The 14,975-nt window shown below is 40.1% G+C and overlaps 3 protein-coding genes across 3 annotated transcripts; all 3 read right to left on the reverse strand.

Annotated features, from left to right (window-relative positions):
- Window positions 1-2,430: 2,430 nt before the first annotated feature.
- LOC128860226 (uncharacterized) lies at window positions 2,431-4,525 on the reverse strand. Its single transcript, XM_054097585.1, has one exon. It carries the CDS (start codon window positions 4,218-4,220, stop codon window positions 2,481-2,483), a length of 1,740 nt encoding a protein of 579 aa, XP_053953560.1. The 5' UTR covers window positions 4,221-4,525; the 3' UTR covers window positions 2,431-2,480.
- Window positions 4,360-6,809, reverse strand: LOC128860676 (uncharacterized). Its single transcript, XM_054098333.1, has 3 exons — window positions 6,729-6,809; window positions 4,979-6,683; window positions 4,360-4,481 (listed from the first exon to the last, which is right to left on the reverse strand). Exons 1-3 carry the CDS (start codon window positions 6,807-6,809, stop codon window positions 4,360-4,362), a joined length of 1,908 nt encoding a protein of 635 aa, XP_053954308.1.
- A 223-nt stretch (window positions 6,810-7,032) lies between these two features.
- LOC128860686 (uncharacterized) lies at window positions 7,033-7,643 on the reverse strand. The gene is made up of 2 exons (XM_054098344.1): window positions 7,118-7,643; window positions 7,033-7,046 (listed from the first exon to the last, which is right to left on the reverse strand). Exons 1-2 carry the CDS (start codon window positions 7,641-7,643, stop codon window positions 7,033-7,035), a joined length of 540 nt encoding a protein of 179 aa, XP_053954319.1.
- Window positions 7,644-14,975: the final 7,332 nt, after the last annotated feature.

Here is a 14,975-nt window from a genome sequence, read left to right on the forward strand (position 1 = left end):
ACGATGTGTTCGCAGCCGATGCATCCGCCAACATTGTTGCTATTAACGACGACGATGCTCCACATAAACGTGAAATACATTCACCGTTATTAAAAATTAAGACAAATGTTGCAAGTGCATTTCGCGCGCGGGATAAGATAAGTGATGAGTGTTGAGCAGGCAACAATCGGCTAGAAAATTGCCGCGGTAAAGCGGAAGAGCTTCATATGAAATTAGTGACAATGCAGCAAGAGACAGTCGCCCGTACTAAGCGTATACTGATCCGAGCTTTTCGCCAAAGCCGTATAAAAGAAAAATATTCACATTGAAAAAGATATTCGAGAAATGAAGGTAAAATTTTCATTTCAATTGCATTAATGCACCATTCAAAGTCGACTATGTTGGTCGACATGTCCTTTCAGTTCGTTAAATACACTCGAAGCTATGGAGAATTTGAAGAGCTATAGGAATCATCAACAAATACCACTCGGAGGCAACCTACTGTTATTCTGTAGTAAAAACAACTGCAATGGGAATAATTAAAATTAACACTTGGATGTCGGGTGAGGCAGGGCAACATTTGTGCCGCTTTCATCCTTCTCACCCTTAGAAACGTCTACTACAGCTCACTCGTGTTAGCCTGTGTATGTGTGCTCGTTCGCTCGTTCCAAAGTTAGTTCCATTTGATTGCGAGTGGCTTAGAGAGCCACTGAAGAGTGTAAATACTTTTCAAATTGCAAAATCGTTAGAGAAGTCGGCAGCCAAAGGCACAAATTGCAGCTTACCCTAGTTGCGACGACCCAAAGAGGGCTGGACGTTTTGCAGCACTAATACACGACGCCCATCAAGGAGTTCGTTGAATCGAGTCGGTAGCATTTTAATTAAAACAGCAAAAATCGAATTTGCATCATATGCACTCTGCTGATTCAATTCAGCAATAGTAAATGCCTGCGTGCTGATGCCTTTATGTGGAATGAACGCAGGAAAATGTTGAAATATTTGACTTTTTGGTAGGCAATACCCAAAGAGAGATTTTTTTATAATCCTTTGACAAAAGCAATCAAATGCAATTGGGACTGGAGGCGCCTGATTCCCAAATCTGGAGCTGTCATATTTATTAAGACTTCGATGGATGCTGCTAAATATATTATATTTCACAGCCCCATTTGACAAGAAGCGCGAGTAAATTTATGTTTTAGGGGCAACAAACCGACTTTTAATGAAAACATTTTTTAAGGTAATGAAAAAGTCGCTGCTGACATGAAGCAGTGCGAAGTACTATGGACTAATACGTAATTAAAGAGACAGTAGTATACACTTCGTTCAGGTCGGTGTATCCGTGAATGGTTCCCACATTGCACTGCAGAAGCCAACCAATAATGGGCTTAAGTATTCAAATAAAAGAGCTCCTTTTCGAACGCTGTGAAAGTAAGTTCTTTGCAAATAACTTGGAATAATTGGAACGCAGGAGTGTTTTTTAAACATTTTATATATGAATTAGAGGCCACTTGGTACGCTTATGTAACATACATCCTGATTCTTAGTCGGATCTAATTGCAAAAAAATGTATTCGTTCGGAATTTTTGGGATATGTCAAATGAAAATAAATTTAGTGAAGTTCATTCCATGGCAAGATGAATTATTAACGTGCAATTGATAACCTGAAGGACGTAGCGATATGGAATCCCACAAATCATGATTCTGAAAGTGAACGGGTCATACTGCAGGGGTTGGAGGCTAACTCATTAGAATTAGGTCAAAATATAAAACACCAAATTAGTACTCGCTTTCAAGTAGCAGGACACAAATAGCACCTTTGGCCTGATTTTACATCTGTGAGTGTATTAGAAATATTCCCATCAATCTGGCAAAAATTTTGATGGTTATTCACTATTTAATCTTCGCCAGTATTCCTTACACGTTTTGATAGTAAGTTCTGTATTTCGTAGTAGATGAGACAGAGAGTGTTTCTATATTTTGTCTCAAATGTTTAAAATTTTCCGTTTGCTTCCAAAATCTTAATTTTGTGTTAAAAAAAAAACTGGTTTTCGGTACTTAGTCGTCAAAGCCGCACTCCAAGAGCTCGGATGGGACGTTCTTCAGCATACGCTGTAGTCTCCGGACCTTGCACCGACCGATTATCATCTTTTCCGCTCCCTCTCAAACCATATGAAGGGCCTTATCTTCGCCCTAAAAACTGGTTGTACCTGCCCAGCTACGGCGAATATATAATTGATTAACTTATTTATATAATATAATTATTGTTTTTTGTTTAAATATAAGTGTTGTCGTCGCGCAAGAATTTTTGCGCTCGATTGAGTAGCAAAGAATAGCAAAAAACAAATACAACAAGAAATGATACGCAGATGTGCAGATGTGCACAGAATGATATCCAAAATCAAAGTATATTCTGCTTTACAGCTTTGATACAAAGTAAAGTAAAATGTGACATAGGGTTGCGGTGTGCAAAACTAAAAAATGTAGTAGGTGATGCCACTGAATTATGCTATGGCGCTCTGAACATTCTCCCCCCGTTGGGAGATTATACTGCCAACCACGTTATCATCGATGGGAAGAGCGCACAATTTGGCAATGGCTCTTTTACAAACGCCACCTTCAGTTTTAACTTCAGCTACTCGAACCATGCCATCATCTCCCTTGAAAATCTGAGTTATTCTACCAAGCGGCCATTTCAGCGGTGGCAATACTTCATCCTTGATGAGGACAAGTGTTCCGACTGCGATATTGTCTCTTGACGATCTCCAACGGGAGCGTTGTTGCAGAAGTGATAAGTATTCGGAACTCCATCTTTTCCAAAATACTTGCTGCATGAACTGAATTCGCTGCCAGTGTCCAAGTCGGCCGATGTTAAGTGTCGAAAGGTTTGGTTCTGGTATGGATGTGAGTGGAGCACCTATCAAAAAATGCGCTGGTGTTAGGACATCTAAGTCGTTAGGATTTTCTGAAATTGAACAAAGTGGTCGAGAGTTTATCACCGCTGAAATTTGACATATAAGAGTCCTAAGTTCATCAAAAGTAAGCAACGCTGAACCAACAACTCGCCAGAAGTAGAATTTCGCCATTTTGATTGAGGACTCCCAAAGGCCTCCAAAATGTGGAGACCTTGGTGGTATGAACTTCCAATCAATTCCTTCGATGAGACATTGCCGGTGAACTTCTTCAACGTGTTGTTGCTTAAGGAAATGTTGTCGTAATTCAGCCATCTCATTTTTCGCCCCAACAAAATTTGTGGCGTTATCGGACCAGATGACCATCGGTTTGCCGCGAATAGAATAAAATCGCCTCAAGGCGCCTAGAAACGACTCAGTAGACAGATCCTTGGCGAGTTCCATATGAACAGCCTTCGTAGTAAAACATATGAAGAGACAAATATAACATTTGGTTGGTGGTCTCCCTCTTATTTCAGATCGGTAGTGAAAAGGCCCGCAATAGTCAACACCAGTGGTGAGAAATGGTCGGCTGGGTCGGACGCGACCCTCAGGTAGATTGCCCATGATTTGTTCACACATCTTGGGTCTGAGTCTAAAACATCGCACGCATTTGTTTATGATGTGACTTACGGCTTTTTTGCCACCAACGGGCCAGTATTGTTGTCGTATTGCTGCCACTAATGCTTGAGGTCCGGCATGTAGATTCTGGTGATGAAAATGCATTATTATAGAGTTAGTAAGTGGATGTCCCTTCGGCAACAGTATTGGATGGCGAGACTGAAAATGAAGCAACGAGTTTCTTAAACGACCTCCAACTCGAATGAGTCCAAAAGAATCTAAAAAGGGTGTCAGAGATGTTAGTTTACTTGATGAGCTTATGGGCAAATTCCTTTTCAGAGCCTTATATTCCGAACAAAATTGAACTCGTTGTACCATACGAAGTAAATACCAAGTTCCGTGTTGAATGTGTGCTGTGGTGAGATTACCTGAGCGGTCCATCTTAATGAACATATGCACATAGCCATATATTCGCTGCATTGCTGCAAAGGAATTAATGTATTTGCAATTCAGCGAGGCATCAACTACTGAAGACGAGGACAGTAACGCCACTTTCCGTCGTTCAGGTAAAGTTTCAAGTTTAATACTATGTTTGGGCCAATTTATTTCTGATTCGTGTAGAAATGGAGGCCCGTTGGCCCAAAGCGATGAACTTGCCAATTCGATTGGCGAAGCACCTCTTGATAAAATGTCTGCCGGGTTGAGACTCGTTGGCACATAGCGCCATTCCATATCTTTTGTGGACTGTTGTATGGTTGTAATGCGATTGGCGACAAAAACATTAAAACTAGACGGTTCCTCCTTTAGCCATGATAAAACCGTTGTGGAGTCCGACCAACAGAAAAACGAACAATTGAAAACGCGTAACTTGTCAATGGCATGGACTACTTGCGCCAAAAGCGTAGCTGCACATAACTCCAGCTTGGGAACTGTAATTGATTTCAGTGGTGCAACCCTGGACTTTGAGCAGAGTAATGTAGTGCGAACGTTTCTCTGTAGGCGGGCAACAATATAGACACAAGCGCCGTACGCTGAGAGGCTAGCGTCGCAGAATGCATGTAACTCCAGACAAGCATTTGGGCTGGCCACGTATCGAGGAAATTTCAATTGTTTTAGGGTACCGAATTCCCCATACAGCTGAAGCCAAGCTGTTTGATGCGATAATGGTAGACTTTCGTCCCAATCGAGCCCTTCCATCCATAAGCGTTGAAGAAATATTCTGGCTTTGCATACGATGGGTCCAATCAATCCTAGTGGATCATAAAATTGGGCAATTGTTGACAAAACTGAGCGTTTAGTTATTTTCTTATTTGCCTGGCGTGCAACAAACGAAAATAGAAACAGATCGGAATCAGGGTCCCATTGGAGCCCAAGCGTCTTTGTGATGTAACTACCATCATCAAACTTGATGAGTTTCTCTCTATCTGCGTCTGGTACGTTGCTGAGCACTTTTGGTACATTCGAGCACCATTTCCTAATTTTAAAATTACCTTTACCTAGTAGTTCAGATGTTTGTAACATTATATGAGTTACGTCATTAATGGTATCGCCGCCGGTGATTAAGTCATCGACGTAGAAATCGCGCAAAATGATCTGAGCAAGCTGATGCATGGTGCGAACTGCTAAATAGGGTGCGGACTTTGTGCCGTAAGTCACTGTATCGAGTTTGAACATTTGGATGTCATCTTGAGGGTCATCCCTCCAAAGTATGCATTGCAAGTAGTTATCAGGGGCTGCGACTTTAATGCACCGATACATCTTACAAATGTCGCCGCTCAGTGCGACCGAATGAGATCGAAAACGAATGAGAGTATCTACTAGCTTTGCCTGTATCGTTGGACCCGTCATCAGTACCTCATTCAATGAATACCCAGTTGTCGTCAGCGCCGAGCCATCGAACACAACTCTGAGTTTGGTTGTTGAACTGTCATTCTTGAATACGCAATGATGAGGCATGAAGTAAACAGGTACTGTTGTTGGTAGTTTTAAGATAGGAGACATATGATTGAGCTCAATATACTCCTTCATGAATAATGAATATTGTGCTTTCACTTCGTGATTGCGCTGAAGACGCCTTTCAAGAGCCAAAAACCGTCGCAAAGCCTGTTGGTACGAATCTCCAAGTTGATGTACGCTAGGCTTTAAAGGAAGGCGAACCCAATATTCACCTGTCGCCATACGACTGTAATGCGCCTTGAAATGAGCCTCGCAATCGATTTCCTCCTTTGTAGCCTTTCGAATGGGCTCAAAACTGTTTTCTACCTCCCAAAGTGAACGCACCATATCGTTGGTAGTTTGATGAACTGCATCAGACTCAAATGAATTTGTTGCTGTAGTTATGTAGGATGATAACCTTGACGAGATACCACGACCGCCAGACACAACCCAGCCAAAACGAGTTTTTTGCAAAATATGATTATTATTTCTTAAATGAAATTGACCAATACATAGCAGGTCAAAGAACATGCTTGCGCCGATCAGGAGGTCCACACGTTGCGGCTTGTGAAATTCGGGATCTGCTAGAGTTATGTTCGCTGGAATATCCCAATGAGTGATGTCAAGTGAATAATTTGGTTGGCAATCGATGATTGTTGGAGTTACTGCTGCATCTATAGTCGCAGTGAAGTTGCTATGTAATGACTGAATGAAGATGTTCACGCTGGAGTCGATAACGAGTTCTGAGTCTCCAATGCCCGAAACTGTCACTAATGACTTAGATTTTTTAAGCTGTAATTGACTAGCGAGTCTAGTTGTTACAAAATTAAGCTGGGAAGCGGAATCAAGAATGGCACGACATGGCACGAGAGAACCGACATAGTTGCGAATTAAAACAACAACAGTAGCAAGTAGCACGCATTCATTTGAGTTAGCAGTTGGGTGAGCTGGAGACGAATTGCTGGCTGTCATGGCTATGAGTGGTGCTGACTGCGCTGGACTAGGTAATCCTTCGGGTGGTCTGAGATTCGTCTGATCCGTCTGATTAAAATGCAATAGAGTGTGGTGCATCAACGAGCAACGGCGACATGCAGATGATTTGCACTGCTGCACCTGATGGCCTGGTTTAAGGCAATTAATACACAATTTAGCGTTTTTTGCCTTTTTCCAGCGTTCATTCGGGCTAATACTGGCAAACACGGGACAGGAGTAGACGACGTGATCGTACTTATTACAGACAGCACAGATTTTTTGAGCAGTCTTTGATACGACAAATGAGGTTTTTCGATATTTTGCATTGCTCACCTGAGTGCTAGGTGTCTTCGTTACCATAGCGTGGGCCACATTTTCCATTGCTTGGCATCTCCTTTGCAAAAAAGTAACCATGTCCGTCCAAGTGGGCAGTCTGTCAGTGGATACTCGTTCTTCCCATAGCGTATGCGTGGTCGCATCCAATTTCTGTGCCGTAATGTGCTGGAGTAAACAGTCGGCTATTTGTTCGGTTGTGCCCAGCGACTGTAAACCTCGAACATGCGATACAATTCTGTCCACAAGCGACCGTAATTCTCCTGATTGCCTATCAGCACTCACCCTTTGCAGCTTGAATAACTCATGAATGTGGGCCTGAAAAATTAAACGTCGGTTATCAAATCTTTCAACTAGTAAGTTCAATGCAGTTATGTAATTTTCATCACGAATTTCAAGAGATTGAATGGTGTCCAGCGCTGCACCCTTCAAGCAGGATCGCAGGTGCTGGAATTTTTCCAGATTCGACAGTTCAGAGTCATTGTTAACAACCGTTTGAAACATGCCAAAAAAGTTCGGCCATTCTGTGTATGCTCCACCAAATTGTGGTAGCTGTAATTCTGGTAGGCGCGACCTTGGCTGCTTCACTATGACGACGGATGGCTGCTCCTGAAGTGGTGGATTCCTCGTTGACGACATTGGTTGGTAATCCACCTTGTTTAATTCTCTGGTAAATGCTGCCTTGCTCCTAATGAACGTGGCTGCAAATTCATCGCGATTGTTGGCGTCAAGTTCATTAGGGTCTTCCTCTTCCAGTTGAGATTGCGTTGACTCGAATTGATCTTGAATACGATCTAGCTGCTCTAATCTCACTGATATCTCTGCATGATCCATGGCGTGCAGTTCCTCTACACTAGGTTGATTCAAATTAAGTTGGCGTAGTAAGGCTACGCTTTTCCGTTTTAAGAACAACATTTCTTAAAAGTTAGTCCGCTTCTCTATTAAAAACTCCCAATATTTTATGTTGATTCAAAATGAATTGTACGCGGCAACTGTTTGCACGGCAAACTCGAAGAAAGAAAAAATGCGACTGTACAACTCAGGTAACTGTTGAGTCGCGAGATTTTTGTACGGTGCTTATGTACAAGCAGTACGGTGCTTATGTCCAATATACAGCAAATTCACATCGGCAAATAGCGGTGCCTATGTGATCACGTCGGGGTCACCAAAAATGTTGTCGTCGCGCAAGAATTTTTGGGCTCGATTGAGTAGCAAAGAATAGCAAAAAACAAATACAACAAGAAATGATACGCAGATGTGCAGATGTGCACAGAATGATATCCAAAATCAAAGTATATTCTGCTTTACAGCTTTGATACAAAGTAAAGTAAAATGTGACATAGGGTTGCGGTGTGCAAAACTAAAAAATGTAGTAGGTGATGCCACTGAATTATGCTATGGCGCTCTGAACAATAAGCGTTCGGTAAAACGCACCCAACCTAATATAATAGGTTGTTATAGGTTTCAAAAATTCATATTATATTTGCTTAGGGCAGTTTCCAAGAGGTCTCTGGATTTCTGATACCTTCCAGCCTTAGAGAGGCTTCGCAGTTGAACCTATAATGGCAACGGGTGTTCAAGTTTTCTTAACTATTCGCTTAATTTTTATTGCTTTTCCTAATTTAACTTGCAACTTTTCCCGTGAATCAAAAAACCCTATTTGCGTCGCTCTATCTCCCTCACACATTTTAACAGACAAAGAAATGCTTATTCCTAACGCAACGAAAGTTTCCCCAATTTTTGGAATGAATAAAAATACGTAGTTTTGAGGGTGTGGTTGTGGCATGCAGGAACATGGATAGACATTCATGGGGTGTTGAGGTATTGCTGTGGGTGAGGACGAGTGGCATTTGGTCCCTTCCAACCGACAACTTGAACACTTGTGTTCTTGCAGCATCCAGTTCTGCTTGAATTGAATCAACTTCTTTTCGATACAACAACAGCTCAACCAACATCAAGTGTCACAAAGACAGCTCGCTAGGTAGCGCGCCACACCCGCCAACCCCCGCTGCTTGGCTGCCCCTTACTTAAGTGGTAAGTGATTTAGTTTGCTACTTGATTGTGTGAAGTGACAATGGGGGTTGCTGGATGCGAGGGTTGGGTTAGTCGACAACAATGTGGAGAGCGCTATGTTATTGGAAGCGCGCAGTTAAGTGACATTTACAGCGTGCAACATTGTTTTGTTTGCAGGGTGCAATTTCAGATGCATCCACCTCCCTCGCTTCAACCAGATCGCACTCTAGATCTGCAGTTTGCTTGTACGCAAGCGAAAGTTGTGCGTGCACCTCGTGTTCCTCAAAATAGTTTCCCATGAAACCACAAAAGTTAATTACGAAAGTTTCGCAGCAGCGTCAGGTAGCTTCTCCGAGCACGTCGACGCTTATCCAGATTGTGTGGAAAATGTGCATGAATTCGTTTGGGTGAGTGTGAGCGTGCCAGTAAATTGGAAACCAACTGTTTTAGCCGGTTTTCTGCATGCGAAATTAATGAGTTAGTAATTACACTCACCTGCAAAGTGTACCCCGCACTTAGTTGTATTTCTGTGGGTAGCGTGAAACAGAACCGATCTATGTGACAGTATTTAAACACTAAGTGGCTCAATTTTCCTTACTTCTCTCGCTCTCGATCACTCACATTGAGGACCTCTTTGCGAGGTTCTATAAATGTGAACTTTATTTTAATTATAACGGAATACTAAATTAGATCACTTAGAATTTTTTGTTTTGGATCACTTAGAAGTTTTTTTTTTTTGAAAATATAATACAGTGGCATATTAAACTAAATTGCAAACTTAAGCGGTTATTAAACGTCCGGAAAATTTTGTGATTAGCCCACTATTAGAAAATTATAAATACAACAATAAGCTTAGCTTGCTTTATCTCGACCATGTTTACAACTGCAATTATTCCTGTACGTAATTATATGCCATATTCTTTGGAAATCCTTGGCGCTGGTGTTGAGGAAGCATATTGTTGACACCAATCCATATTCAAGAGCACAACAGCTTCAAATCAGCGCATTTACGGCCTTCGGTGTTTTTGTTTCCACCTCTTCGCTATGCCAGCTGTTTTTAATTACAACTTATCGCTATGTTTGTATTTTACTCAACCGGCCACTCGGTCAATGAGACGCATGAAGAAGAAACCGACAAAAGCTATGATCAATGCGTTATGGTCCACAACTCAAGGTGGGCTGCTCGCGTGAGGTCAGCGCATTGTGATTTGAGCTGATTTACGTTTCTGCTACTGCCATCTTACGTAACACAAAATGATAGCTTTTGAGTTAAGACGAACATTTAGCGAGAATAAAAACAACATTAGCGCTCTGTGAAGTTGTCGCCGCCCAAAGTTAAGCGAAGCGCGATTATTAATCTTGATTTTGTCCGTGCGTTTCAAATAGTTTTTGTGGCGGCAATGAAAAACTCATTTATTGTTAAATCTATGCTTGGGTTTTACTTATTCCACTAGCTTAACAGATATGCATTTGTGAATACAGCCAGTGTCTCCACTAAAAAACCTTTTCCTACATTCTTACCAAAATAGATGAAGAGCTGCAAAAGTGGAGAAAAATCGTTCGTTAATTTGCACTCATTACCGCCAGCTTTTCTTTTATGTCATCTAAAAAATGTATGGCGGTAGCTCTTAAAAATGTTTATTTTTTCTTCTCACTATCTTTTCTTGAAGACTTACTTCTCCATGACTCTCTAGGCGATGCAGTCGACGCAGTAAACTAGCCCTGTCTAGTGAACCGTATCTCACGCACTTTATTTGGTGTTCACAATGGGTATACCAGCAATAATAATAAATACATGTATTTTCCATACCTATTTTGTAATAATCATCCAGCTGTAATAAAGGGTTTTCCAATAACAGGTGTTACAGGTGAAAGGATTGCGCTATCGAAAGATGATTAACGATTTTTTATGGCCGGAATTGATCTGGGCAACGTTTATTTTCAACAAGACGGCGCTACGTGCCACACAAGCAACGAAACCATTGATCTCTTACGGGAAAAGTTTCCGGACCGTGTTATATCCCGAAGAGGTGATCACAATTGGCCAGCGAGATCTTGTGATTTAACATCTTGTGACTTTTTTCTTTGGGGCCACGGGAAAGAGAAGGCCTACGCCAACAGCCCAGAGTCGATTCAAGACCTCAAAGATGGAATTCGTGAGGCTATCGAGGACATAGGGCAGCTACTTTGCAATTCCATGAAAAGCATATTGTCCTGTAAGCGTGGTCGGGGTGGTCATTTGCCTGATGTTATTTTCCTCTATTAAGGGGTTACACGCAGTTATGACTTTCAAAAAAATCGATTTTTTTTATTGCATTTTTGTAATGTACATATATTCAAAAGTATACGCACGAAATTTGAAGTAGATCTAAGCAATACTTTCGGAGTTATACCTAAATATGTAGAGATGCCTCGGCACGTTTTAAGGTAGGATTGAAACTTTAAACGTGTTTTTTTCAAAACGGCATTTTTCAAGTCGGTGTACCCGGTATCTCGAAAACGGCTTGTTTGATCGGTCAACCGTTTTAACTCAATCTTTAAAGATACATTTTCTAGTAATTAATCGTTCCTTTTGTAAATCTGATACTTATTTTCCATTTTATAATCAATTTACGGCCAAATTTTAACGTAAAAATCGAAATCATTTCTTTTAAAAGCTGCCATTTTGTGAAAATTCACTATTTTGATTAGCCGAACGATTAATTACTAGACAATCTAATATATTAACAAAATTTGTTTGGTTTTTTGATTTCAGATAATCCAATCCTGAGTTACGATGTACACCGTAAATCGTCTTTTTTTAAAGGAGGTTCCAGAAATCGGCTGCAGCGCGCTCTATAATCAACATTTTCATAAATAAAAAATTTTGTTACGTTCTTGAAGGATGCTTTTATAACCGCCAAAAATTTTCAAATTAAAATATTCTGAAATTTCTTCAGGATAAATCCTTGACAACCCGTCTTTTATTTGCTTCATAACTGCGTATAACCCCTTAAATAATACCTCTTTATAATGAAATAAACATCCGATCATTTATATTAAAAAATAGCATTTTTTTTTTTAATATCAAAATAACACCTCTTATTGGAAAACCCTTTAGTTGAGAAAAACTTAGCTTGTATTGAATAATTTGTACAATGCCATATGATAATTCATGGAAAACTAACGATTTTTTTTAATCCCTCTTTGCAGGTACGTACGCAACTCCTTGGAAGTCGAGAAAACGGGTTCAACATTCTATTTTTAAAAACTTATTTTTAACAAAAATAATATTTTCATATAATCATTTTGTGTTTATTACATTTTGGTTTTGGGGTGTTCGGCTGTGGCACCAGCTTTGCACATACATGTACAGTAAATTTAAAATGCCACAATATAAATAAAAGATTCTTGGAATGGGATTAAAAATATCTTCGTACATATATCAATTCTTAGTTTGAGCAAAATCGAAAAAGTACTGTAGTGTCTTGGAAGTTTATAGCGACAAATCGGATCACAAATTTAACAGAGCTGCAACAACAAAATAGTATTTAATTAGAAAGTACAAGAATCGTTAAATTCTGTTGATAAAAATATAATATCGAGTGTTTTTAAAGAGCTTGACAACTTAAAATTATAATACAAAACATAAATATGGTTGGAAAGAATATTTTTCATTATAATCTGGTAGATAGTTTCATGGCATATATTTATATATAATAATAATAAGATATCCGCGGCGATAAGTTACATGGTCCATTCGATCAGTCCAATAAATCTGGCATATGGACCGATGACGCCATATTAGGTAAATTAAAATCTGGTCAATGTTTTTTCGACGATGAAATTAACATCGTTACAATTGTCTTAGGCAAATATTTCTGAAAAGTTTTCTGACTTTTCTTTGGCAATTGGACATTTTTCGTAGTGAGTCGTAGTCGTACTAGAGAACATAACTACCTTCACCAAACACTAAACTGCCTCTTGTCACCTGTTAATCACTATGTAGTATGAGCCGACGCAATGTGTAAATCGTAAGATGTGTCATCTTTCTAGGAAAGCTTTTTGCTTCAGCTAGTATTTACCTGAATCATTTAGAAAATTATAGGCGATTGAAATCATCTGCCACTGTCCCGCTCTTGCCCGAATGTGATGTCACTATCTGTACTTTTACTTCTTGGAATCGGCAGCCATCTAAAGCATTTTGTCGTTTAACCAGAAGACTAGGGGTAACTTGAGTCCACCTTAGTGGTATCACAATTAAAAAGTCTTTTACTAGAAATGCATTTCTACTTATTTACATTAATAACCCACATTTGGATCCGCATTCAAAGATTGGAAGAAATAAGCGAGGAATACAAAAAGTATTGTATTTTCAAATAGAAAATAGAAATACTGTTTATAAAATGCATTCAAAACATAATACTTTCTAAAATTACAGGCGACGCCTTGCAACATTCTGCTAGCATTTCCATCATGAAAATGTTTATTCTACCCAATAATTTGGTTAAAAAGCAATAAAGCTGCACAGGTTCGCCTTAAAGGCTGGAAATCGTGTTAAAATTAAAAAATCAAAATGTGAGTTACGCCGACCAACGCCTACTAGCTGCTTATCTCGCTCTAATCGCACAGTGGGGTGAGGGTGAGTAAAGAGGCATGCAGCGGGCATTTCGTGCGCCAAGTGCCTATTCAGCTCGTTCATCTGCCACCCGTCCTATTCGCCTCCAGATCACGCAAAGTCTTAACTTTACACGCTCGTTGACTGTGCCAACTATTTGATATTTGCTTTACTCGAACAAAAAAAACAAACACAAAAAAAGCTTGTGTGATTATGGTTTTCCATTACTGTACATAAAAAGTAAATTTGGTGCTTGTTAAGCGAAAGGATTGTTGCCAATTTTTCGCATCCATTTTTTTTTGTTGTTTTTTCCGTTTTTTGATATTCTTAACCTTTTCTTTAGCAGCGCTCTCCCTTGCCATTTCGCTGCGATGGATATCGTCAATCTAGTTGGGAAGGAAATTCATGCGGAAAATTGGCTTTTGGAAGTGTGTACGAACAGTGGGGACCTGTGTTAGGTGGAAGCATGGAGAAAGTGGGGGTTGTGTGGTAACTATGTATGTTTTTATAAAAAATCTGGTAAATTTTACTTTAATTCTTTATCTAACTGGAACGGCCGAAATTAATGAACCGGCAATCTAGTCCAAATCAGGTTCATAGTTTAAGAATCCGGTACCTCATATGCCAGGACTTTTCTCACACTCCTTTCGTTCACATGTTTTAGTACCACATGTGTCACATTCATCATTGTTGGTATGGCGGCCATTCGATCCACCCAACATCAGCCTCACATCATCGGTTCTGAAAACAAATAGCACATCACATTGCCCTTTTCCAGCCGTGGGGAAGCTGGGTTAGTTGTTATAATTGCAATGCCTATCTACGCGGTGTGTCCGTCAGGCATATTATCACGAACGACATGAGACAATTGTGTGCTTGTCATGAACCGACAACACCCACTCAACTTGTTGGTGTCAAACTGCATTTACATTTATTCGCCCGAGCCACTCGAGTCCTCGCGTTGTCGTCGAATCGTCTAAAATCCTCTTTTACTGACTGCTAATAAGGTTTTCGATTTTTGTGAGGCTCTCGCTAAAATGAGTGACGTTGCACGCAAATGCAAGTTACCCAACGCATTCACTTTTTGATTAGTTCGTGAAATTAGTGAGCAAGTTGCTGCCTTTGATGCTGCTGTGACAGTTCTTGATGATGTTAATGTTTGCACTAATGCGATTTCGTTTACCGAAGAAGCGAAATTGTGTTGTTAGCTATTCGTTAGACGCACTCGGGGGCAGTGAGTGTTGCAACATTGGATTTGTGTTGCGGCCAAACGCCGGTTTTGCATAATGTCCTTGAAATTAGGTGTTGACATAATCATTGCCAAAGGAGGATTCAGATATTCCCACGAACAAATTATAATAGCGCAGAGATTTCTTAAAAAAATATACAGCAGTATTTTGCAGGTGCAGGGATCCGTGTTGTGCCCACTGAATTCTCTCTCCCTTTTCCTTTTCCTTTTCCTCAAAAGAATGATATGATACCTATAATTGAAGACTGGAATATAATAAAAAAAAAACTTATACTCGTATGCAACATATATTTCGTACCATGGTATGTAAACCCAACATGTCTTTAAGGGGTTAGGGGTAGTCAGAATTTTCAAAAAAATTGATTCTTGTTCTTTTTTGCATTTTCTT

The sequence above is a fragment of the Anastrepha ludens genome, chromosome 4 (genome assembly GCF_028408465.1).
Source record: "Anastrepha ludens isolate Willacy chromosome 4, idAnaLude1.1, whole genome shotgun sequence".
NCBI classification, from domain to species: domain Eukaryota; kingdom Metazoa; phylum Arthropoda; class Insecta; order Diptera; family Tephritidae; genus Anastrepha; species Anastrepha ludens.

What these genes read in the sequence shown, in the direction of transcription:
- LOC128860226 (XM_054097585.1), bottom strand. Translation starts at nt 4,220, where the DNA reads ATGGAATGGCGCTATGTGCCAACGAGTCTCAACCCGGCAGACATTTTA.
- LOC128860676 (XM_054098333.1), bottom strand. Translation starts at nt 6,809, where the DNA reads ATGGTTACTTTTTTGCAAAGGAGATGCCAAGCAATGGAAAATGTGGCC. An exon ending in CGAAGACACCTAGCACTCAG is followed by an intron (nt 6,684 to 6,728) that starts GTGAGCAATGCA and finishes GTCGTATCAAAG; the next exon opens with ACTGCTCAAAAAATCTGTGC. An exon ending in ATCTGAACTACTAGGTAAAG is followed by an intron (nt 4,482 to 4,978) that starts GTAATTTTAAAA and finishes GCCCGCCTACAG; the next exon opens with AGAAACGTTCGCACTACATT.
- LOC128860686 (XM_054098344.1), bottom strand. Translation starts at nt 7,643, where the DNA reads ATGTTGTTCTTAAAACGGAAAAGCGTAGCCTTACTACGCCAACTTAAT.